Source organism: Phaenicophaeus curvirostris, chromosome Z (assembly GCF_032191515.1).
Source record: "Phaenicophaeus curvirostris isolate KB17595 chromosome Z, BPBGC_Pcur_1.0, whole genome shotgun sequence".
NCBI lineage: Eukaryota > Metazoa > Chordata > Aves > Cuculiformes > Cuculidae > Phaenicophaeus > Phaenicophaeus curvirostris.
This window is the reverse complement of record NC_091431.1, coordinates 60,715,568-60,740,174: the sequence shown is the minus strand read 5'-3', so window position 1 is coordinate 60,740,174 and position 24,607 is coordinate 60,715,568. Positions and strand designations below refer to the sequence as shown.

General features: G+C 37.8%; 2 protein-coding genes across 2 annotated transcripts; one reads left to right on the top strand and one right to left on the bottom strand.

Moving 5' to 3' along the window:
* The first annotated feature begins 3,425 nt into the window (after positions 1 to 3,425).
* CCDC152 (coiled-coil domain containing 152) lies at positions 3,426 to 16,341 on the top strand. Its single transcript, XM_069881177.1, has 8 exons — positions 3,426 to 3,512; positions 4,454 to 4,559; positions 11,785 to 11,853; positions 12,899 to 12,963; positions 14,320 to 14,422; positions 14,616 to 14,743; positions 15,668 to 15,775; positions 16,219 to 16,341. Exons 1-8 carry the CDS (start codon positions 3,426 to 3,428, stop codon positions 16,339 to 16,341), a joined length of 789 nt encoding a protein of 262 aa, XP_069737278.1.
* An 89-nt stretch (positions 16,342 to 16,430) lies between these two features.
* SELENOP (selenoprotein P) lies at positions 16,431 to 24,341 on the bottom strand. The gene is made up of 5 exons (XM_069880124.1): positions 24,189 to 24,341; positions 22,550 to 22,753; positions 20,627 to 20,839; positions 19,049 to 19,166; positions 16,431 to 18,216 (listed from the first exon to the last, which is right to left on the bottom strand). Exons 2-5 carry the CDS (start codon positions 22,738 to 22,740, stop codon positions 17,572 to 17,574), a joined length of 1,167 nt encoding a protein of 388 aa, XP_069736225.1. The 5' UTR covers positions 22,741 to 22,753; positions 24,189 to 24,341; the 3' UTR covers positions 16,431 to 17,571.
* Positions 24,342 to 24,607: the final 266 nt, after the last annotated feature.

The following is a 24,607-nucleotide window of genomic DNA, read 5'->3' as shown; positions in this document are numbered from 1 at the left end:
AAGGAACGTCCACTCACACCCCGAGCCCCCCCTCAGCTGCGGCCGGTGCCGGCCCGAGGGGGCATTTCCCGTGCATGTGACGCCCTGCACAGAGAGGCAAAACCAGGGCACCAGCAGCCGCCGTGTCCAGGCCGGTTTGGGGTTTTGGTGAGCGCTGGCGCTGCCCTCAGGACGTGTCAAGGCAGAACGGGGTGCACGGCCCCCAGCTCCCGCATCATGCTACTCCCAACAAAACCTTTATCCAGAGAAGACTTCGACGGATCGCCCATCACCACTATCCCCACCCCCGCCCTGCCTCCGCCAGCACGCGGGAAGCGGTCGAGCCCACCATGGGACGGATGGGGGGGCGGAGCGAGGCTCCCCCCCCAGGGTGGGCATGGTACGCTCCGCCGGCGGGCGGAGGGGAAGGGATGGGCAGTGGTACGCTCCGCCGGCGGGGGGGAGGGAGGCGGTGCGACCCCCACGGGGCGGGCATGGTACGGTCCGGCGGCGGAGCGCGGTTCCCGTCTGGGGCCGTGAGGCGGCCGGGGCGCGGCGCGGGGCTCGGGGAGCAGTGCGGGAACGGGCCGACCAGGCTCAGCGGGCGTCGTCGGTGTCTCCGGCCTCTCGCGGGTGTCTGAAACCCGGTGAGGGGCTGGGGTTCACCCCGCTTGTGGCGGTGATGGTTTGGGTCTTTAAACCGTGTTTGCCGTGTATCTTAGGTGGTATATTCAGAGCAGTTCCCGGTTTAAATACGTGCACGGGGGATGATGTGACTGAGAGCTGCCCTGCAGAGAAGGACTTGGGGTGCTGGTCGATGACAAGCTCGACATGAGCTGGCGATGTGCGCTCGCAGCCCAGAAGGCCAACTGTGTCCTGGGCTGCATCAAAAGAAGTGTGGTCAGCAGAAAGAGGGAGGTGATTCTGCCCCTCTGTTCCTCTCTTGTGAGACCTCATCTGGATTATTGTGTCCAGTTCTGGAATCCTCAAAGTAAGAAGGATATGGCGCTCTTGGAACAGGTCCAGAGGAGGGCTACAAGGATGATCAGAGGGCTGGGGCACCTTCCCTACAAGGACAGGCTGAGAGAGTTGGGATTGTACAGCCTGGAGAAGAGAGAGACCTCGTAGCAGCCTTCCAATACCTGAAGGGCTCTTACAGTAAAGCTTGAGAGGGACTTATCATGAGGGCGTGGAGTGATAGGATGAGGCTTTAAATTGGAAAAGAGAAGATTTAGCTTAGACATTAGAAAGAAATTCTTCACAATGAAGGTGTTGAGGCACTGGAACAGGTTGCCCATGGAAGTTCTGGATTCCCCTCCCTGGAAGTGTACAAGGCCAGGTTGGATGAGGACTTGAGCAGTCTGGTGTGGTGGGCGGTGGTGTAGAACAGTTTGCGTTAGAAGGGACCTTAAAGATCATGCAGTTCCAATGCCTTTGCCATGGGCAGGGACACCTCCCACCAGACCAGGCTGCTCAAGTCATTATGTACCAACTACTGTAGTTCAAAACAGGGATGGGAAGCTTAACAAAAATGCCTTTGGATGACATAACATATATAACAATAAGATACACAAAAATAGAAGTGATTAGTTTTTCTGCTGGAAAATTGCAACATATTAGTTTTAATTTAATGTTTCAGTTCAGCAGGAGCTTTATTCCCAGTGGCAAAGTTGCCCAGTGCTGCCAAGTGCTGAGCACATCCTGTGTTCCAAGAAAATAAATGATGCCATGGAATAAAGAAACACACAAACAAAACAGCACACAACATGGCAGCTCCATGAACTGGCACACTCAGTCAAAACGTAGAGGGTAAGACACATCTTTATGTGCATGATGTAAAGGAAAAGGGGCTGAGAAATAGGTAAAATACAGCTTATGATAAGAACTGGAAAGATTGGGGCTTTGCATTCACAGTGCACATTTAGATTATCAACAAACAGACTATTAAGATACGTAATTATTATACAAGATTGAATGTCCTGAATAACTAGCTTAAATTCCACTTTAACAGACAATTGCACTGAAATAATGGAAGTGAATAAGAATGCAAACTTTGTAAAAAAACCTACTAACTTAACTTAGAAGCATTAGTTCTTTAATGTTACATATTTTGTTTAAAACTGTTGATTAAAAAAAGTAAGTTAATTAGCTTTAGCTAATGAATTAGTTTTAGTTCCTCTGAGGCAACAGTGGATACAAGAGAAAAATGAGTGTTAAACACACAGAACAAGTTATCTATCTTACTGCTTTGTTAAAGAAGTTACATACACATAAAGGCTAGTATATGTTGAGTGATTGAGAAAATAATTCAGTTACATTATTTTGTTTCCTGCTTAGCAGTTATTCAATTACATATCTATTTCCCTCTAACTTTACTGTAGGTATTTCTGTGTGGAAACCCATTTAGTTTCTGGGTACTGCATGCATTCTAACTTCTGGTTTGTCTCTCGTTGCAATTTTTTGTAATTCATAAAAAGACAGTCCATACATTGCCATGTGGAAGCAATGATTTTGTCTGGCATACATAGCTTATCTGGTTTTGGAATTTTTTTTTTTTTTTGTGGAGCCTGAGGTTCCAAGACAGTTTAGATGTTTTTAGAAGCATTCATACCTGTGTCTTTCAGGTCCATCTCTGTTAAAGGTTCTCTTAAGTAGAATTTCTTCTAAAAATAGGAGTTGTGTTCATAATCTGGAGTTATATGGGTACTCTTCAGAAGGAACTTTTTACTCATATGGAAAGGTTTATGTGCTGCAGTGTCTCAACACTGATAATAATGCAAATTGTTTATGAGAAAATGTGAAAGTAACTTGAAGCCTGCATACCTGCATAGTTAAGTACTGAAGCATCTGCATAGGTAAAAGATCTAGGTCTTGCGTGGATGTGTGCCAGGTAGAATCTCATTTACGTAAGTACCATTTTTTTAAGTTAATAAAACTTAACAGAATTCATCTCTTGCCTCTAAAATATGCATAGCAGAGAATGAGTAATTGGTTCACTGGATTGAATTTCTGACTATTAAAGTGAGGACAGGAAGACCAATCTGTTTCATCAGAGCATCTAAAGAGAAATTAGTCATATGTTTTAAAAGCATCCTCTGTGCAGACTGCAGATATATTTAGGTAAAATTACATCTTTTTGTCTACAGAATTGGATTCAGGGTTTGTTTTTTCATTGCAGCAAAAAATTCCAAATTCGACTATAACAGTTTGACAGGTTTTGCTTGGGCTTTCTGATATTCACTGCGTTTCCTAGAAATGGAAGATCTTAGGTTGCTTGAAGTTCAGCTTCACCTGCAGAAAATAATTTTAATTTAAAAAGATGTTATTTGTTCAGCTTCATGTGTGCATGTGAAATCTTTTGACATAATACGAATGAGAAATACATTAATTCGTAGATCTGTTTTTTATAGGTACAGTGGTCATTGGATTATGCAGTCCAGAAATAAATGAATCATAGCCATGAAGAAACAATGAAGAAAACCACCGTGGTGAACCTTGACAGACTTTTGGATAACTTTTCGGAGATAGAAAAAGTAAGTGAAGAAGGTAAAACATACGACAACTGATGTCTATAAATATTTTGTGACCTTTTAATAAGCTTTTAAAGTGAAAATTTCTTCTAAGGGATGTCAGTTTATTCTTTATTAACATGCCCTTAATACCAGCTTTCTTTGGAAGGTGTTCATAGTGACTGTCTCTTGGTGTGACGAGTGACTTCCGTGGAGCCTGGGAAGCCTCTGTTTCTGTGCTAGAACTGTAGTGGTGCAGAGGCCAATTTTGGCTTCTCAGGAAAAGGCAAAAAGCCACTTCTTAGGAAGTGTCACTTTGTATTAGATGCTGCTATTTAAGACAACAGTGTCACACAGCTTTGCTGGACTATCCTTTCAGAAATTGATCCTTGTTCTAAGAAAGTGTCATTACCAAAGCAGGAGCATCTGTTCTTATATTCCATATGCATTGAGCTCTCTTTATCTTACTTATACATTAGTTAGACCCATTTTGTCCAGTCCTGTGGTGATTTCCTGAGCAGTAAAACCATACCAGAGATAATATAAAAAAGGTACCCAAAATAAATTTAGCCCTTCTCATGGAAAAAGCATGTTGTACCGATTCCTATTTGCACTCATCACTCATGTTGGTGCTAAGTGAGGTCATTGACACCCTCGTGTGTAAAGTGGTAGAAAGAACCTGGCTGAAGATTGATCAAGACTGTGGACTACAGAACTGAGAAGAAACCAGTTTATAACTAGGGACGTAAGTTGGCACTCAGTGCTGCAGAGTAGACTCAAATAGCCTACACTCACAAGACTCGCATTAGTCTTCTAAGTAATGGCAAATTATACAGGTTTGTGACTGCAGTGTTGTGAAATTGTTAAAAAATATATTAATTTAAAAATCAAGATTTAAAACATAAATCAAGAGATATACTGAGATACATATATTAATATGTAATAAGTATTTTCCAATTTTCTAGAAAATATCCGAAATTAATGAAGCAAATAACTTACTGGTTCTTAAGCTGGAAAAATGTAACAGGCTATTAACATTAAGTCAATCAAAAGAAGAATCAGTAAAAGAAGGTAGGTCACTTTTTAAAAAATGGTATGGGTTTTGCACATGTTCAGGAAGTTCTGAGAAATACTTCCATTATTTTCAGTCTTACAAAATACAAAACTATAGTATCAAGAATCTGAGATACTGTGTAAATAGCAGTGATGCTTAATCTTGGATCATGTAATAGAGTCCATCTCATTTGCATAAACTTTAATCCACAAGCATATCTAGAGAACTGCATTAAAGTAACTATTTTCCCATGATGTTAATATCTGTCCACTTTAAGGGATTTTTGAGTGCATGCAGTACCTATGAAAGAAAATCTTTCCTTTTGTATTTTCATTCATTTTTTCCTCTACTGTTTTTCTTTAGGTACTGTTATATCCTTTTTCAGGGAAACAAGTGTTAGCAGGGAAAGGGAGAGGATCAAATGAGTTTGGTATACCTGTTGATGTTGTGCCAATTATTTACCTTGTCATTATGCCAAATGTTTACCTTTCACTTGAGCTTCTAGTGAACTCCCACTGTTTATAAAGCCAACATTTTTCAGCAAACTGACATCAGTAGTTTTTCTTGAAGTGCTATCTTGTGAGTTATGTTAATCCATAAGCAGCTCAGATGTCTGTATAGAAGAATAGGGTCAACATCTGGGACTAGTATGGTCAGCACTGACACTGTTGTGCCCCCAGCTGAGCTATTCCATGGGTATCAATATAACAATTTACCTGGTCACCAGAAATGCTTTGCCCAATGAGAAATTAGCCAGATGCATTCCTGAATATGTATTTTGCTGCCTTCTGAAATGTCAGAGCTTACCTGTAATTGGAGAAGGCGTGCCAGACTGGAGGGACTGGTGCTCCAAGATGATGTAGAGAATTATATCTTAGTTGCTTGTGCATTTTGGTTTGTTTAGGAAGAATCTGATAGCCCAGTTTGGGTTTTTTTAATATATTTTTTAATATATTTTCCCTGTACCATGCTGATTGGGATCCAAATTTTGCTCATATAAATGGATTGTGTAAGGACCCTGGGTATTGATGGAATCTCAATGTTTTGTTGTGTCTAGGCATTTGTTTAACTCCTCAAGGACTAAAAAGCTGTCCAAAGTGATTATTCTTCTTACCTGTGTGAGATATAATCCCTGAATAGGTCAGATTAAACAATGTGACAGCTCATTTTGTGTTTATAATGTCACCATCAAGATTTTATCTAAGTGACGTTTCCAATTTGGTTATAAAGTGTAAGGAATAGCATTATAATCCTTCAAGGTTGAGTTCAATTAGGCTGACACCACTTTTCTAAGTTTATTCCTTAGGCTATGCTTGTGTTAATGTCAGCTTTACTGTGATCTGTTTTAATTGTTTTTCTTTTACTTTGTATAGCAGGTGTCATTATGGTGCTAAATAGTTATGAATAGCAATAGTAGTTAATACAAGGATTCAGCTGTTCAATGGAATCTAGATAATGAAATGGCATTTACTATTTTATAGGTGGGAATTACAAGCTTCCACATTGTAACAAAAAAGTTGCCAAATAAAAGAGGAATTAAAGAGAAAATCTCCTACTTAGCATAGATTTGTGGTTGCTTATCCTTCTGTAGTTTGTGGAGTTGCTGAAAGGTGCATCTTTTCATAGAACTTTGGTTCTGAAAAGTCAGCTTGCTAGAAGTTAGAGAACAGGGTAGGAATAAACTTAGTTTGATGCTGGAGTGAGATTATCCTTTGGTTTCTCTTCGGTATTTGCTGGGACTTGAATAATTTAGCATAATCCAAAAATAATTTCGAAAAGTGAGTGAGTGAGTGAGTGAGTGAGTGAGTGAGTGAGTGAGTGAGTGAGTGAAGCTTGCTAATGTACTAATCTGTTTAGTTCTGCCAAGAATCTCATACAGAATGACAAGTGATAAAAAGTGGAGATGAAAACTAGTAGCAGTGCATTTGGGAAGCATCATATATAAACAGTGGCTGGCCCTAGTTGGTTGCTTCTCAGGAAGGAGATCTTAGTGTCATTCTGGACATTTCTCTGAAAATATCAGGTCAAAGAAGCAGATTGTGCAAAGGCTTGATTGTGGAAGAAGCAGAGAAATAAACAGCATGTTCCTGTAAAGTCCATAATTTTTGTGTACTGTTCTGGTCCTCACATTTCCAAATAGACACACCAGAACTAGAAAAGGTAACGGGGAAGGTGACAAGGTTTGGTATTGTAAGGGAGGGGCAAGGGTCTGGGAGTCAGGAACCAGTCATGTAACGAGGCCCACAGAAGCAGGGGCTTCACCAGCTAAGACTCACTCCCACCATCGTGATGCAGGCCCGGTGAGGGCTGCCAGAGCTAGCCAGAATTCCATATTACCAAACAAGTACGTAGTGATGGAATAGGACCAAGGTCAAAACAGGAGTCAGGATGAGTTTCAGTAACAAGGGCCAGACATGGTCTAGTGTTTGTTAGCAGGTCCCCAGTGATGAGGCAAGTCTGCAGTCAAGCCAAGAAGTCACTCCCTACGTCATGTCCAGGGCCTAGATCTACATGATATGTGGCTGCAACACAGCTGCAGTATAGCTTAAGGTAGGCCAAGGGCAAAAGCCTCAGCTTAAAAACAGCTGCCAAGGGACGCAGGGGCAGCCATTTCTGTATCTCCTTCAAGCCTTCTTCTAACAGCTCAAGATCACTAGCTGTACTCAGTTTCTATGTTGGCTTTGAGTCCAGCCAAACACCCAGAAGGTGGCTGGAGGAGAATGGACTTGGGACCCTCATAGATCTGGTTACAATTTTGGAAAATCTGAAAGAAGGCCTTAAGCTGACAGGAAACTTTTCAGCCTGAAGAGAAAGAAGAGGGCTGATGTGACTCAGAGCTGTAAAATTATGAATGGCATAGAGAAAGTGCATAGGGAATGACTATTCATTTTTTCTTGTAGTAGGAGAACTAGATGGAAGTTAAACTTTTTGATTGATTTAAAGCAAACAGAAGGAGAAATTTTTCCATACATTACAAAACAAAGTTGTTATATCAATTCCACAGAAGCTTGTGGATAGCAGAAATACAGATTAGTCTAAAAAGGTTAGAAAAATTAGACAACGCAGAACAGTCATTCAGAAACGGATCAAGAGGGCTCATTATTGACAAAAGCATAGGGGAGAGGGTTTATAAAAATAGATTTTAAAAAAAGGAAAAGGTGGGCAAAAATAAGAAATTATTCTTGGCTTTAAACCTGTGAGATCAAAGATACCAGAGAAAATAAAAGAAACAACTCAGGAAATCAGAGCTGGGATGACTGCACCAAGGATTGTGGATGTAGAATGTAATGAAAATAGATGAAAATCAGAAGAGATGTGAGTTTTGTAAATAGAATTGCCTTAATTCAGTGAGATAAGAAGGAAATTATTTGAGAAGATAGTTATGCTAATATAAGTGAAAAGAACGACCTCTGGAGCTGTTTTGAAACACACTATAGGAAAAAAATTGTGGCTGGCAAAAGTCCAAATAAAAATATCACAGCAATCAGCATGAAATATGAACTAAAGTTTTAGCAGCAGGGATAGTCAGGAAAAGAAATCTTAATAATATTGAAGTCATAATAGTTGTACAAATTCATACAGGGATAGATAGGAGGCAGACTTATTGGAAGCCAAGGTTTCTGATCATGAAGAGAGATTGCAGAGCTGTTAGTAGCTGCAATTAAAAAAAGTGAAAAGCAGGAATTTGGAACAACTTGAGTCTAACAAGAGGTGGTTCTGAAAGCTACTTGATGATAAAGAAGTAAAAAGTAAATGAGAGATGTCAAAGGGGCAGAACGTATATAGAAAGATACATGTATATAGTTACAACAGTTGTCATAACTGTTTTATTAGGCTAACGAGCTTACCAGTAAGGTAAACACTCAAAGTGTCATGGCACGAAGTGCTTATTAGTATTTATTTTTGAACTGTATTCATTTGTGGTGATCAGAAAGCAGAGTTTCACAAAATATCTTGAGCAGTAAATTGCTATAACCTGCAGTGGATCCTGTCAGATGAGCCTTCAGCTATGACATTACTGGAGATCAGCAGTGACTGTAATATTAAAAATATTTCAAGAGGACATTACACTTGGTGTGGTGATTATAAATTATACTGAGTATATAATGTTTCCAAAGCATTTCACTTTTTTTTTTTTTCATTTTGAAATGGGTAGAAATGGTCTTTGCACCTTTATTGACTTCTCTTGCAACATTGACCCTTCAGGAGAAGTAATAGCATATTGTGTATTGAGAATCAAGGGCACTAAGTGTAGTGTGTAATAGTTCAATTCTTTGTAAAACCTACTTGAAAGTCAGACCACTGTGTGGTTAAAAAAACACTCTTTATTATTTTGATGAGGTTATAGAGGGGTCCTATGCAAAACCAGAGAAGGTGCAAGAGACCAAAGGTGGCAGTGATACTTCCTCTTAATCTAGCCAGTTATCCTAGCAGACTCTAGTTACGAGACTGGCTTTTATACAGTTATTCTGCCAACTGTGGCTTGGAATAAAAGATTTATCCTAGCCAGGCTGCTCCCTAGAACCCAGCTCAGCCACATTTCCTGAAAATATCCTTTGGGCCAAGGGCAACAACAATGGCTGGATTTGGACTGCTATGTCAATTTCTTGATGAACAGTGTCAGCACACAGTCATGATGTACACTTTCAAGTTGAAGAGCATTCTAAAGTTCATCCTATGACAAGTTTAACACAAAAGCAAATGAATTTACAGGCTAGGTAAACAGCTCAGCCTTAGGATGTAAAGGTCATTGTTAGACCTCAAGGCAATTCACAGAGTAGCTAAGTTAAAATGAGACACCATGTGCTGGTGCATGGTTCATTCACCCATGATTCCAAATAAACAGAGGGGCAGAAAAAGCCCTATGGAAGGAAAAGCTGTTGTTCTGCCTGCTGTGAAGGGTTTGTGGCTAGTGACAGTGGGGTAGAGGAAGTGGAATTTTATACTGGCTGAAGAACTCTTGGTTAGTGTGAGAAACAGAAATAGGAACAGCATTTCACACCCCAAGAAATCCCGAACACATGTAAATGAGAACCTGAGGCCTCCTTGATGTCCTTGATTGTCAGAAGTTTCTCTCTAGAATTGTTTAAGGTAAGACTGGGAATTCTGAAGGAAATGCAAAGGAAGAAAGAAGCCTAAAACTCCAGGAAGAGAGCAATGAAACACTTTAACCAAAGGTAAGGTAGGAGAAGATGAGCAACTGGGCAGCTGTATCCGTGTTCTGAAAGGTCATAAACGAGCTTTGTTTTGTCTTGATATGTTCTTTGCTTAGTAAAGGTGAGGTTCAGGACCACAGTTTTTGTGTAGTGTAAATTATTGACCATCCACTTAAAACAGACACACGTCTGGCATTCTTATTTTCTGCTCTGAAGTTTTTCTGTAGTGACTAAATGCATTCTTGTGGTGCAGGCTACGATTCTGAACTAAAATTTACTGTAGTTTTTTAAAAGAAAGCCCACTGTGGAATTCTTATGGTAGTGTACACATCCTCAGGACTACGTATTTGTTGACTGATTGTTTCAAAGGTGTTAAAGGAAAAAGGCGTTGCTTTAATTGCCGTGTTAAAAAACTCCAATGGCTTCAATTATAAATGCAGATGGAAGAAACTGCAACAAACTATAGATATTAAACAGGGAAAAAAGCATTTGGGCTGTTGAGTCTTTTTGCATGTAGGGAATATTCTTTACAGGGAAGGAGCCATGCAAAATCAATTTTAAATGCTATGTAGGTGATGCACAAACCTGCAACCATGTTTTTCTTTTTTGTCTTTAATGTAGGTAAGCAAAACCTGTGAGTTCCCAGGAATTTTTTTCATCAGTCACAGCTGTAACTACATAAGGAATTTTCCAAGATATGTCCTTTAAAAATAAGGGAGATAAGCAGATGTTCTTGGGACCGGACAAATGAGTGGCTTGCGCTTAGAATGCTGAGATTCATTGTAAAACTAGCTGCTGTACTGTTGTTTGCTCAAATACATGGATGTCTTTCCAATTTGCGCCCGAATTACAGGCAGTTTTGTTTATTTCTATACATTTGCAAGGAAATTTTTAGTAGAATTAGTTAGTTCAAATGGGCATGCTAGCCTAATGCTTGCGACTTTGAATAGGACTTCTCCGCAAGTCGTTTTGAGCCAGTACAGGAACTGAGGGGAAGCAATGTTTCTGTGCTGTTCGTGTGCCCTCTACTGTTTTTTTGGAAGCATAGAATAGGAGAGTGCAGCGGGCTAGCGTTCTCGGCCAAATGAAAAGCCGACTTGACGGAAGAATAGACGAAAGGTCAAAAAGATTGACTGGAAAACTGAATCTCTGAGCTTAATTAATCTTCCCGACTCTATTATTTTGTAACATATTCTTAATTATAGGATCTGCAGTTTTCAACAGAGCTTTAGTCTTCTGAGACATGTAGCTGTTATTTAGCATACTTTATCTGCTGCAGAAATTAAAAGTTACTTAAATGCAGAAATTGAGCGCTGTTCTGGTAATAGAAAGAAAAGTTTTAAGAGTAAGCAATCTCAGTTTTAGTGTCCTCAGTCTTCCCAGTCTTAGAATATTTTATAACAGTACTGACAAGGTTGCAAAGAACAAAAGGGATAAAAATAGCATTTAATGAAGACCAGATGTTTTATTACAGGCAGTCCATATGGTGTTCAAATATTAAAAGTAAAATTATAAAATACAAATATGTAAACTGATAACAAGTTGCATGCTTATACACATGCTCACATATAATGGCTTTGTTTAAGATGAGATAATAGGGATCTAGGAGCATATTCTAAATCTTCACATTTATGTAGAGCAGCAAGATGAATTTGAATACGAACTAAAAAGGAGGTGAGAAAAAGCGGTGGGTGGATAATGTTGGTCTTGGCAAATATGCTGTCAGGAAAGTAAGCTTCATTTTCATTAATTATATCAAATTGCTGCAATGCTGATATGGAAAACCTCCATTATTTCCCAAATAGCAGTAACATCCTTGTTTTCTGGCTAGAACCAGAAATGAAATAGTTTTATGAAATTGATCATATTTATTGATAAAATTGTTTTTAATGTATCATCAAAGTAAAAGCTAAAATTAAGCAGTAACCATGTAATAATATGAATTATTTCTGTAGTCAATAAGCAGATTCAGACTAATGTTTAATTCAGATAATTATAAAATATTTGAGAAATATTTATAAACAAAATATAAAATTAAAATTATTAAGAAATTGTTTAAAAATACTGGATTTTTTATTTCTTTTAGAATGTGCTACTCTACAGAATGTGATAAAAGGTCTCACACAAACCATTGAAAACCAATGTAATGTGAAAGGTAAACACAAAATTGTTCTTACATATACTGTACTATGCTGTAATTTAGAATTAGCAGGCTTTTTTTTGTTTGTTTATATTTACTGTTTATTTTTCAGAGAAACTCAGTGGCAGCCAAATAGAAAGGGGAAAAAATATATCTAAAATCAACCCTGTGCAGATTTTGGTGGACTGTATGCTTAATGAATGTCTGTTGCTATTATCCTACCTAGAATCCATGTGTAGAAGTTCTGCCTCAGTGAGGTTTTTTAATTAATAGTTGGACTTTATTTCAGCATACCACAGGCAATTTTACAGAAAGCAAGAAAGTATCATTCAGCTATTGAACCATAGACTATCAAAGTGTTTATGCATACGTTTTATTACTTCATAAAACTAGAGTCTTAATCCTCAGTTTAATGTTGCTAAGACTTTCACTCTTATCCATAAATACTTGCCAAACACTCATTGCTATTCTAAAATAAAATACATAAATATTTGCTATATCTTTGTGCCAGAATTTATCTGTATACCATGCAGTTAATTTTATAGCCCTTGTGTGTTCAAGACATGTTAGTGTAAATATTAATAAATCTCTGAAAATTGGAAGTATAGGGCTGCTTTTAATAATCAAAATGACTTTCAATAGTCAAAAAAAAGCATTATCGGCTTTTTCTAAATTCTGGTTTTTATATACTACTTTCTGAGCTTTGGGAAAAAAGTACTTTAAAAGTTGCATCTTCTAATTCAAAACTGCTGTAGACATGATAATTTCTGAGACAAAGAACTTTGCAGCTAGATTTTTTTAATCAGTTTTCAGAAGGCTAAAATACTGTTGAAAGTAGTAAGACCTGTCAAATATTGTGTTTAAACTATGAATTTTCTTTTTAAATAAAATGGAGACTGAGATTATGAGTTCTATAAGTTATGATTATCATGTCTACAAAAAAGTTTCTTAAAGTTCAGACAAGTGAAAAAATGAAAGTAATTTCCTTATTCTACTTCCACGCTAGTAACACTGTCAAAGTGTACTTCTGGTGTATCATATAGTTTTTTTATTTATGTAGATGAAAATGATAGACTGAAGGGTACCGTTCACATCTTGGAAGAGAAGTTAAAGGCTTGTGAACAGGCAAGTCACAAATGATCATTCTTTAGACAGAGGAATAATATTTTATCTCTAATGTAGCAGTTCATATATCTTTACATTCTCAGATTTGCTACTGATACCATTATTGTTGCACTTCTCCTAACACTTCTTGGGTGTAAAAGAGAAGAGTTGTTCTAACTTCAGTATCAATATGAGAATTTGTTAGAGGGACTAAGAGTACAAAACTAAGTGTTAAAACTAAGTTTTTTAACTGTATTTAGGTTTAAATTGAACTTTACATCCTCAAGTCTAATCCCTTGCATTGAAATAAATTTTTATTTGGAAATAAGGTTTTGATATTTGTTATGTCAGTTGTACTGCAGGAGAATCAAGAATTGTCTGAATTTTGTCTAGAGTTTCTTTGGGAGTAAATATTATGAAGGTAATAAATCTCTATCTTTTACCTCTGTGATAATCAATTCCATTTACCATCTCTCTACTTTTTGCTTGTGCTATGACTGCAGATATGTTGACTGTATAGGACTATGAATCCTACTGCTGATTTTCATTGCCAGTATTTGTACGAAGTTTGAGCTAAAGTTAAATTTTTATACCAATAGAGCTGTTACCTTGACAGTTTGAGAATAAAATAAGTAATGCCATCTCAAAAACATGGGGAAATTATGATTCTATAGATAATATCCACATATGGGCGTGGTGGAACTTCCTGTTGCTGTCCTGAAGGCACTGACTTGAGTATGTCTATGTATACTATTACCACCAAGCAGTAACCACCTTTGTGGGTGTGTCCAAGCACGGCTGTGCTGAGTGGCTGCCTACCTTGTCAAAAGGCACCACAAGAGCTTGGAGTAAGAATCTCTGCACTGGCAGCTACAGCCACATCCTTGCTAATTCCGGAGTAGTTATTGGAACAAACTTAAAATAAAAACTCTTCACTTGAGTATCAGTGTCAGCAGCATCACTACGGCTGCTATCACTGGTGTTTCTTCTGTTTCCAGTATGAAGTTGTAGAATCTTTGGTGTAAGTGATATTAACAAAATGCATACTTTAAATATGACTTCTTGTTATACATTCTTACAGTCAAAAATCCACAATAGTAAAGCTGTCATCACTTAACTAACTGCAGCATTGTATCATATCCTGGACTGGGGAAAGGAGTATTGTGTATCTGTAATACAATGAAATCGGCTGTATTTTTCATCCATGCACTTCAGACAGATTGTGTAAAAAGTAATTGGACATTTTGCGTTTACTAGATCACAAATAAAACAAGAAGTGACTTGTAGAGCACTGTACATTCTTACATGAAATGTACTTTGCAGAAGGCTAGTAGCACAGAAGCCTTAAGATTTTTATTAAAGTTTTTATATTTACAGGAATATAAAGATGAGATTGAGAAACTTGTGACAGAAATAAAAAACAAAGAGGAAGACCACAAACTGGAAATAACACAGTTGAATTGTGACATAAGAAAACAATGTAAGTTCTCTGAAGACTGGCTTTCAAGTAGTTTTAACATATGTTTATTGCTTGAATTGTTTTTTGCTTGAATTAAATGGTTGTCTTGTGAAATATTGACTTGTTCAAGAAAGTTTTAATATTTGGACAATTATGTTATTTTTCCATCTATACATATTCTATAATCATCATATTTTGTGTACTGTATTACTAGTTGAATTAAAAGAAGAGGAGTACAGAGAACAGAAGGAGAAAAAAGAACTGGAAATATTAGAACTAACTAGACAGCTGAAAATTCAAAATGAAGAGAAACAGAATGAAATAATTAAACTGCAGATAGAGGTATGCATTACAGAACTGACTTAAGATCTATTGAGCATTGGGTAAACTTTCAAAAGACAGTGTAGTGAAAGATGTTAGTTAGTATTTAACAAACTAATATGATGGAATCTAGGGAACTTAAATTTCTCTTCACAAAGATCAGTTGCCTATGCTGCCTTCCATAATGGTATCTGTGTCGCTTCTGCTCAGGAATCGAGATCTGCCTACCGTAAATAGCAACGTTTGCTGTGTTCTTATTTCAAGTTATATTATTTTGAGAAGTTTGCTAGTTTTTGAGCTATAAAAAGGTTCACCAGTGTTTTCTGCTTATTTTTATTATTTTTAATTTCTAAATGCTGGAAGATGTATTTTTTTTGTGAACTTCCAGGAGCTTTAAGATTTCTAATCCTGCAGAGATCACAGAATTCAGCATGTATTTCATGCCTCAGGCTTTAAAACACTCTCATAACAGAAACAATTCAGGAAATAATTCAAACCTTTTACATATCAAAAAAGAAACGAGGTGTGAATGTGTATGGGCTTAGCTATCCTTTAAAGATGAGGGAAGGATGATGGCTTCAGAGATTTTTAGCATTCTCTGCATTTTCTCCAGCACACAAGCAGCTGTAGAGCCTTCTGTAAGTTTTTTAAGTAGTTGTATTGTTTGTCTAAAAGTATTTGGTTTATCATGTTTCTACTATTTACTTTTTTTGCAATATTTTGAGGCTTTTTTTGAAGAAACATGACGTGTAATTGCATCATTTTTTAAATAAACTTAAGTAGCTTGATTTTCCGAGGATTAAATAGTAGATAGACTTGCTGTTACTGTTTTCATGTACAAAAGCCAATTTTTAAAAAAAAAAAAAGTCAAAATTATACTTTTATTATTTAACATGCTTTTTTCATGTTGATTCTTAATGTTTTGTCTTTTCCTGGTTCTTTCAGTTCAATGCTAAATTAGCGAGAGTTCAGAATAAAACAACAAAATCATTTTCAGATGCTTCTGTCTTGCCACAAAGTATCTATCGAAGGGTATGTTCTTCAATAGCCCTTGTGGGCAGATACTAAATTGTGTTACAGCCTGCTTCAAACAGAAGCAGCTGTTCCCTGGGGTTTTGCTGGGTTTGTTCTCTAGAAAAATGGAGTTTGGGATGGATTTTGATGCCTGATGGGTCCATCTTACTCACTCTCCCACACATCCCTCCCACCTCTAGACAACAAATTTCATCTCTGTGTTGATGTTGATGCAGCCAAGGTTCAATAACAAAAGCCAGGAACTTAAGATAGAACTGACATAAATTATATATATGTAGTATTTGGTTTGTAGGCTAGGACCTTAGGGTCTCACAAAAATAGGATTCTAGGGAAATAATTTTGTGACATAAAATGCCAAGAAAAATATTCTATTAGAATATTTCTCATTAGTAATAGCATATTGTACTGTTACATAGTTCTACATGGTGTTTAACAATGAAAGCCTTTGATTTTTTTTACAGAAACTCCAGCATCTCCAGGAGGAGAAAAACAAGGAAATTGAAATTCTTCGAAACACCATAAGAGACCTAGAGCAACGTCTTAATAAAGGCCAAGACCTGCACCTCAAACGGAGGCGATTTTGAGTAAATAATAGAAAGTACTTCAGTGGTACATACAATGAGAAATATAACATTGTATTTAAAACTGTGCACCAGGAAGTAAAAACAAGGTCTGAATACGGAATATTTTTATTTGAAAACGTTCTTGCCAAATATTCCAAAGACATGCATTCTGTTTATATTCAAGCCTACTTTCTTGCTTTTCAGTGTTCACAATAAAGAGATTCAGGTTTTGTAGGAGTAATAATTTCCCTATTAAACCATCATTAATTATGGTGTACACTTTCAAAGCAGTTTTCCTTTCTTGAATATTCTCTTCTTCATTCAGGAATCCTTCAAACAACTACATTTTTACTTCAATTCAGTTAATCAAAGGTTAGGAATGCTAAGGTACAGACAGACACATACAAATGTGAGTGGTATAATACCTTACTAATCAATACAGATTATCAAATTCAGCATTGTTATGAACAAAGTTAACAATTAAACCAAGATTAAATTTGTTCCACCCCTCCTTCTTCTTGATACTGATTCTTTATGAAGAGTTGTTAATACTGCTTCTCACTTAAGGCATGCTCTTACTGATTTAGTGGGATTTTACAAGCTGTAGTAGTGTGTAGTAAAGGACCCTGATACCATATCTAAGCCACAAAAGTTAAGCATGTAAATCTTCTTTTAAAATAATGCAATTACTGCCTCTATCTTACATTTGAGATAAAAAGAGAAAAAGTTATCTTGGCATGTTCCCTAAGCTTTTCTTGTGCATATTTTGTATCCCCAGGTTAGGAAAAAAAAAATAAAATAAAAAAGCCAACTTTGGAATATATTCCACCTTAATAAAAAATGATTAAAATATCTGTTTTGGTTTTCTTCTGTTCTTGATTGCAAAACATCAGACAGGAACCCCTAGGTCATAGTTTACGTTCCTGTCCTCACAAATGCAAGCAGAATATTGGGAGAGAAACAAGACAGACAAATTAATCAGGAATGCAGACACCTTCCCACTACAACTGAAAAACAAACTACAGGTCATTTAAATTCCTATAAATTGTGAATCTTTTCACTGATGGAATTTGACAGGTATTCTGTAATTCTAAGAGCACTGCTCTAGAAGTCTACTTCTTTGCAATATCTTACCTCTACACACCTGTCAGTAAAATTTTTAACCGGGGCAATAAAAACAATCTGCTAAATTTTCCACTTTCACAACCATATGAATTTAGGTAGTAGGACTCCCTTGCATTTTTTGGGTGCTTAGTTTGTTTTTCAGGCTCAGTTTTTTGCCTTTTCCTGTCACTGTGAGGTGTCACTAGGTTCACTTTCTCCTGCTGCTGGTGACTGTCAGGCAGCAGTATGCAGACGTCACTGTCAGGATTCAGTGATGTCCTCTGCTGACAACTGGCCATGTCACCTACAGGAATTTGGAAGTGCTCCACGACACTGTCAAGTGACAGAATTCCCTAGCTCTTCAAACAAAAGGTGTCGACAGTGGCAGCATCAGCTACTAGAAGCTGTGTCTGATGATGTCTGCCAGTTTCAGGTTAACAGGTTTTTGCAGCTGGTTTTCCCTTTTTTTCATAGCTTTTTATCTTGTGTAATTCCCACACTTTCTCCTGGAGGGACAGTGTCTACCGGTTCGTGACTACCTATGTGGTCATGTCTGTTATGGCCAAAAGCTCTATGACGCTGACTGCTGTGAGAATGATGTCTGTGAGCTTCAGAAGGAATGTGATGGTTCCCTTTTTTGGAGTGATGACTGCCCTCGCGATGGTGGTGGTGTCTGTGTCTGTGTGGGTGATGGTGATGTGAATGTTGACCTGTTGGTTTGGGTTCTATCTCTGTTGGCTCTTCATCTGCTTTCTTAGTGATGTTTTCACATACACCATCAATATCTGGTTCCTGCAAAACAGAGGCTTGCATTAAATACAAGTCATTATATTTAATTAAACTAGTTGTAAAGTATTATTATAGTCTTTTTTCTGAATCTGAAACCCAGTTTTAAATTATTTATTTTACTTTGCTGGAGAAAGACTGTATCATAAAGAACCTTGGTTTACAGCACCACTGATAATAAGCCAAGTATCTCAATGTAAGTTTTGAGGAATTTTAATTGCAAAAGTAGTATTCTTTTTCTAGGATCCCTCACATGGCCTGCCCAAGTCCTACATTTAGCTGGAAAACTGTATGATAGGATCAAAAATGTGGGATCTTCTCATTCTGCTTTGATAATCCTTAGAGTAGTTCTGATCTGTGGTTACATGTAAAACAGTGCTACCCTTTTATAATGGTAACAATAATTTGTCACCGTGCATTATCACTTTTTAAAAGTAACTATTGTATACTGTGTTTAAATGTAAACTAAAAGTAATGGTAACTCAAACCAGTCCTAGGATTTTTAAAAAAAAATTAGTGTGTGTTATGTGCCTATCCATCCCAAATAAAAAGCGTAGCTACTCCAGAAATGGACTTAGCCTTCAAGATTGCACTTCGATTTCTGAAAATCATTTCCATTTCTATCAAGGGCCAGAATTCAGATAATCAGTCTATTGTAAATTGGACCTAATCAACTTTGAAAAATGTTTAGAAGCTCTCTACCAAAACACATAAAATGTCTAAATTCTAAACCACTTCTTTTTGGATTAATCACACTGAAATACTAACTTTTTTGTACAGTTCCAAAATCAAATCCAGTTTCCTTTCCTAGTATATATAGAATGAAACAAGAAAATACCGTGTAGGAGCAGTTTCCACACTTGTTTTCACAGTATGCAATCTTAATAGAGTCTTCTACATATCGGAAAGACAGGAAGGAATAGGGTAGGCCCAGATGATACACAAGACGGCCACATCTAAGGAGAGAAAGAACTTTGTGGTTACATAGACATATACCTAAAATTAAGTATCTCTTCTTATCATAGCTTATACGCACATCAATGCACCCACACCATACATTTCCATGGAGAGTGTTTCTGAGCAAGGTGTTTACAGCCAAAACCAGTATCTGCCTTACAAACATTTGCCCACTCCACTGCCTCTGTCAGTAATGGGAAGTGTGATTTCTGGGTGATGTCATAACTGTACTGGTAGAAACCTCTAGTTCAGTGGCATTTAGACTAATGAAGGTACAATCATTACAGACCTATCTTGCAAATTAAGGAGATCATTTGCATAGCAGTACAAATCACCACGTGGTTGTTACATCCCTGCAAAGAGCATCTTAACACAACCTAACCCGTATTTTGATCAGAATGTACATTGCAGAGCATTTGAATCACTGAGTAGTGTGCATGAGAGGGCTTTTACAGCGCCCATTTACCCCTTCACTGTCTTTGGGTGTTGTGGATACACTTGACTGCATGACTTGTACGTTCAACGGAGCTGGAGCAAGTGCACAGGTTGTACCAGGTGCCCCTTGTTTAGCACCACACCTGCCATGTCAGGGCACAGACCTCCAGCCTCAGCTCCCTACATGTCTGCAGCACGTCTAGGACCAGCCACAGGAATAGAATGCATTGCCAATAAAGGCTCAATAAGGATTTAGGTCCCTAGAACCGTAATGGATTGTGGCCAAATTAGTGTGAAATCAGTTCATGGTGTAGGTGTATCCTATGTGTCAACTGCACAGAGCCCTTCACATGCCGTGGGCCAGGCATTTGGGGCCCCTCCATGGGCTGTTTGTCTGTCATATGACAGCAACCTGCCATACTTGCGCATATTTGCTGCTCTAACATGCAATCACTTCCTAAAGATCATGCCATCGTATCAAGACTGAAAAATCAGGATTTCAATTTAAAAGTTATCACTGGTTCTGGCAAAACATAAATGTCCCATGATCTTACAATCAAAAAGCTACTATCTTCCAAAGTTTTAACTTCCACCTATTTTTTCCACATGGCTGCATGGCATTCTCAACAACTCCAGTCAAAATGTTTTCATGAGAACTCAAATTCTTTTCCCTTATGATTCTATCTTCACATGCACAGATGTAATATAGTTGTCTGAAAATAAAAAAGTGTAAGACCAGAATCATGCTATCACATTCTATGCTCAGTTATATTAATATAAATCCAAGGTAATACAAAGGAAAAATTACTTCTCCCAAACTTACTTAAGCAAAAGCAGAACTTTCTTTTGTAGCCTCTTTCCAGTAAATGCAAGTGTTCTATTTAGTGCAATTTAGAAGCTGATCGTGGTGTCTTTGTTATGAGGTAATGAGGTTATTTGCAAATCAATTAAATAATATAAAGGCTTACAAATCTGTATTCTAAACACATGCAAATATTTCCTGTGTTCCCCTCTAAACACAAACCTGTCATAGATGAGAAAGTCATCTTTGTTTCCATTTAAGGTGGTCCAGACATCATCTTGCTGCTCATCTTGCTGGTAGACAGTAATATAGTCAGAAACACTTTCTTTCAGTAGGTGAAATTTCCTCTGGGAAGAAGTTCCCTGATGGTTGACAACGACATATGAGATATTGACCAGTCCTTCATTCTCCAACTTCACTCGCAGGTCCTCCAATCTAGTGCAGAATGTAAAGAAGCAAGACCGTAAATAATTAAGAGAATCACAAGATTTGCAGTGTTAAACAAGCGTTAATGTGCTCCACCTTGTTTTCTTACAGTGAATGTTATTTTCTCCCACTTTTCATGGCAACAGTCTAACAGAATTAAAACATTCTTGCAATTTGCCATGACTGTCAACAATACCAGACTCTACAATAGCTAACAGGCCATGAGCCCTGTCCTTGTGAGTAGAATGCAGTACCAAGTAAAGCAGACATCTATTTCAGATCAATTCAGTGTTGCTTGTATTTCAGTTTGTTCACGCCCTTCATGGTGTACATGGATGAACAGTTCATCCAATGTCTTTATTTAAATTCTGAGGGTGTTGTTACATAGTCAGTTAAAGAATGCACACTGTAAATACAGCAGGGCGTTGAATAATCCAGAAAGCAAACCTGCACTAAAAAGCCAATCATTCTCCTACTCATCTTGACATGCTGTTTTGTATAATAGCCAGAAAAGAGATATTACAGCAGCTGGGACAAAAGGATTCCTACAGGATATGTGTGAGACCTGTCTAGCAGTTATAAGGCTTTCACGTTGGCATCCCATCACAAAAGTCTTTCTTTGCTCTACAGTGCTTTGCTCAATCTTGCTGTACAACATGAGGGATTTTTTCATTTTCATTTGTATCTTTCCTATTGAATTCCTCTAGAAAACTTTTTTTGTTAAGTTTCAGGAAAGAGCTTGAAAGATTCTTTAAAACCTTTCTAAACTGTACAGAATCAAAGCCAACTACCCTGAAAGCCAAACACAAGGCGTACTTTTGACTTTGATGGAGACAGAGATTTACCACCACTTTTTCAAATCTAGTTCTTGTGAAACTTGCAAAGGCTATTATAGAATGAAGCTACATAGCCTAGAGAGGGAATGTAAGATGTTATTACAATGATTAAAATCTCTGAAACTGGTACTATGAATTTTTAAACTAAAGTGATTTCACAGTCACTAAATGAATCCAAGATAGGGACTGCGTGCAATTCCTTTTTTGGATCAGCTCAAAATTATTTTCTTGATGCTGTTACTGTCATGACACCTAATCATCTCCACAGAAGTAGGTTCTAGAAACCAGCACACCAACATCCCAGGTCTTATACAAAAATCTATCACCGATGATTCCCTTGGGTGCCTAATTAATTTTTTGAAAGGCCAGTCTTTACCTTATATTTTGGACTTTTTTTTTATCTAGGACCTCTGAACAGCGGCTAGTAAAGCACATTAAAAGCACATTTTTATTTTCTTTTTCCCCTATAGATGTTACACAAATGCGTGTCATGGATCTCTGTGTTTCAGGTGCCTGAGAATTACAATGTTTCTTGGATTTGGCATCTTTGCTACCTTAACCATCTGTTGTTAACTGAAGCACAGTCTTGAGAAACTTTTTCAGTTGCATTTTCATGTGTTTTGTGTTTCATTAATGTGAAGTTGATCATACTTAAATGTTGTAAATACAGTATGAAGATGATCAGTAGGTTGCCAAGAGATAAACCTGAGCCACTGGCACAGAACATTCCTGGTCACACATGCCAGCTGGGATAGCAGCATCTGAGGAACCTACAGTTCATTGAGTGCATCTGTAGTTGGGCACGTGTATTATCCTTGGATGGCATTAAAAAGCCTGACCTCATATATTTTGAACAAAAACTAGGAAAGCAATTTACACTCACCTGGAAGCCTGCAGCAGGCACAAGTATCAGCTAGCCTGGAGGAGAGCCACCACCGTCACTGAGCCCCTAGAGTTCAGCATTGGGTTTTCCTCCCCAATACGCCATTCTGGGGGCTCCTTGCAATTCTGGATCTCTGCCCCTCCTCCTGGGAGGAGACAGAGAGCCAGAACTAGCCCCAGCCCTGCCCACATGGCTGGGCTTTATCTGAAAAAGGAGAAAATAAACAAAATTAAATCAATCCCTAAACAAAGTTCAGACTCTGAAATTGTCATAATGAAACACAGCAGGATGTTGGCTCCTCAAAAAAAAAAAACAAAAAAAACCAAAAACCAAACCAAAAAAACACCAAAAACCCCACCAAGAAAAACCCCCAAAACTACAACAGAAATCGGTAAGAATAAATCTGAGTTACTTTTCTTACTGCTTGATTGTACCCATTTCATTTTGTGATGGTGTTGCCCTGTAATAAATAGCTAGTATGTATTGTTGTTGTTTTATGCAAACAGTTAAAAAGCGTTAAGAATAACTGGATTTCTTTCAATGCTACTAACGGGACTACGTTGTTACTTCCTCTTTCTAATTTCTTCTTGACTGTTTTTAACACCTCAATGACTTTAAAGTGGCTCAGTTGTGCCGAGCCGGTTTACACCAGTAAGAATCTAGACCAGCTCACTCCCAGTTCCAGAGTAATTCCACTGACATAAAAGTACTCACTCCAACGGTGTATTTTGGGACACAGTAAGTGTTATAGAACCTAGCAGATATTTAATAAAGAATCTTACAGATTTTTACGTCAGTCTGTAGAATTTAGATCCCATTGATAAGTATGTCTTAAGAACACAGGCACTTGAAACATTTTTGCAAAAACAGGCTATCAAAACTGAGTTTAAGGATTCCTCAGACCTTGCAAAACCTCCTACCCACACCTAGTCCATTTAATGTTTATGAAAATCAAAGCATATGCAAAATTCTACAAATATATTTTCCCTCTATTCCATTGATATAATAATTTTGCCTTAATATGTTGTGAAATTGTATAATTTCACCATTAATTAAAGTCTGAGAGGAAACACAGAATGTTTTGGAAACACTAAGTTCTCATAAATAACACGTTTTGTCGATCTTGTTATAATCTAAAAAAACCCAAAAATGTTTTAATAATTGATCTTTTAAAACAAAAGCAAGATGCTGTAAAGCCAACAGTATTTGTGAAATCTACCCGCTCCTAGAGTTTCTTCCCTGAAATACTACCAAAAGGATTTTTGGTACAGCACTTTGAAGATTAAACTGTGGCTCAATACGTATCAACAGGGCCATTTTTTTTTTTTTTACTTTTTTAAACCATCTGGAAAGCTGCCAGCCTTTATACCCATTATAAACACGTCAAACCCCTATGGCACCTTCTACTCCAGTACAGCCTTCTGCAGCACTGGCACACGGTGCCCAGCAACAGCTGTCTCACCCTCCCATGAACTAGAGGAGAGCTTTGCTCTGAGTTATACTTCTTTTCGGGTTTCAACTTTCTCGTCGGTTTGCAATGGAAATTTCCACGGTCAGCCTTTTCAGCCAAAGAAGCAGCCAGACACTCTGCCAAATATTAAGTCACGAAGCTCTTTCACAGTGAAACCAGCACACTTACCCTTTCCTCCCCCCACTCCTTGGCAGATCCTCGTAACTCCGCTGCAGAAGAAAACAGCTTGAGGAAAAGGGCTGTGGTATTTATACAGCTCTTGTTTATCTCCCTTTGCAGATACGGTTCAAAGTTCAGGGAGCTTATTCTGAACGACCTTGCAAGCAAAGCAAGCCCCTTTAGCAAAAGGAGCTAAAATATTTCTCCATTAACTAATCCTAAGTGTAAACCATTTATTGTACACAATGGCAAGGTATTTTTAATATAATAACTCTGAATATCAAGTTATGCAGTTTGTAGGTCACCCCAGTGAGCTGGAGGTAGTGGTACGGTCAGAGGAGGAGGGTGGGCCAAAGATTCATTATTTTCTGAACACTGTGGTAACCACAGTGAGAGGGGGAAGGTACTTCTGTATTTAGAAAAGCGCT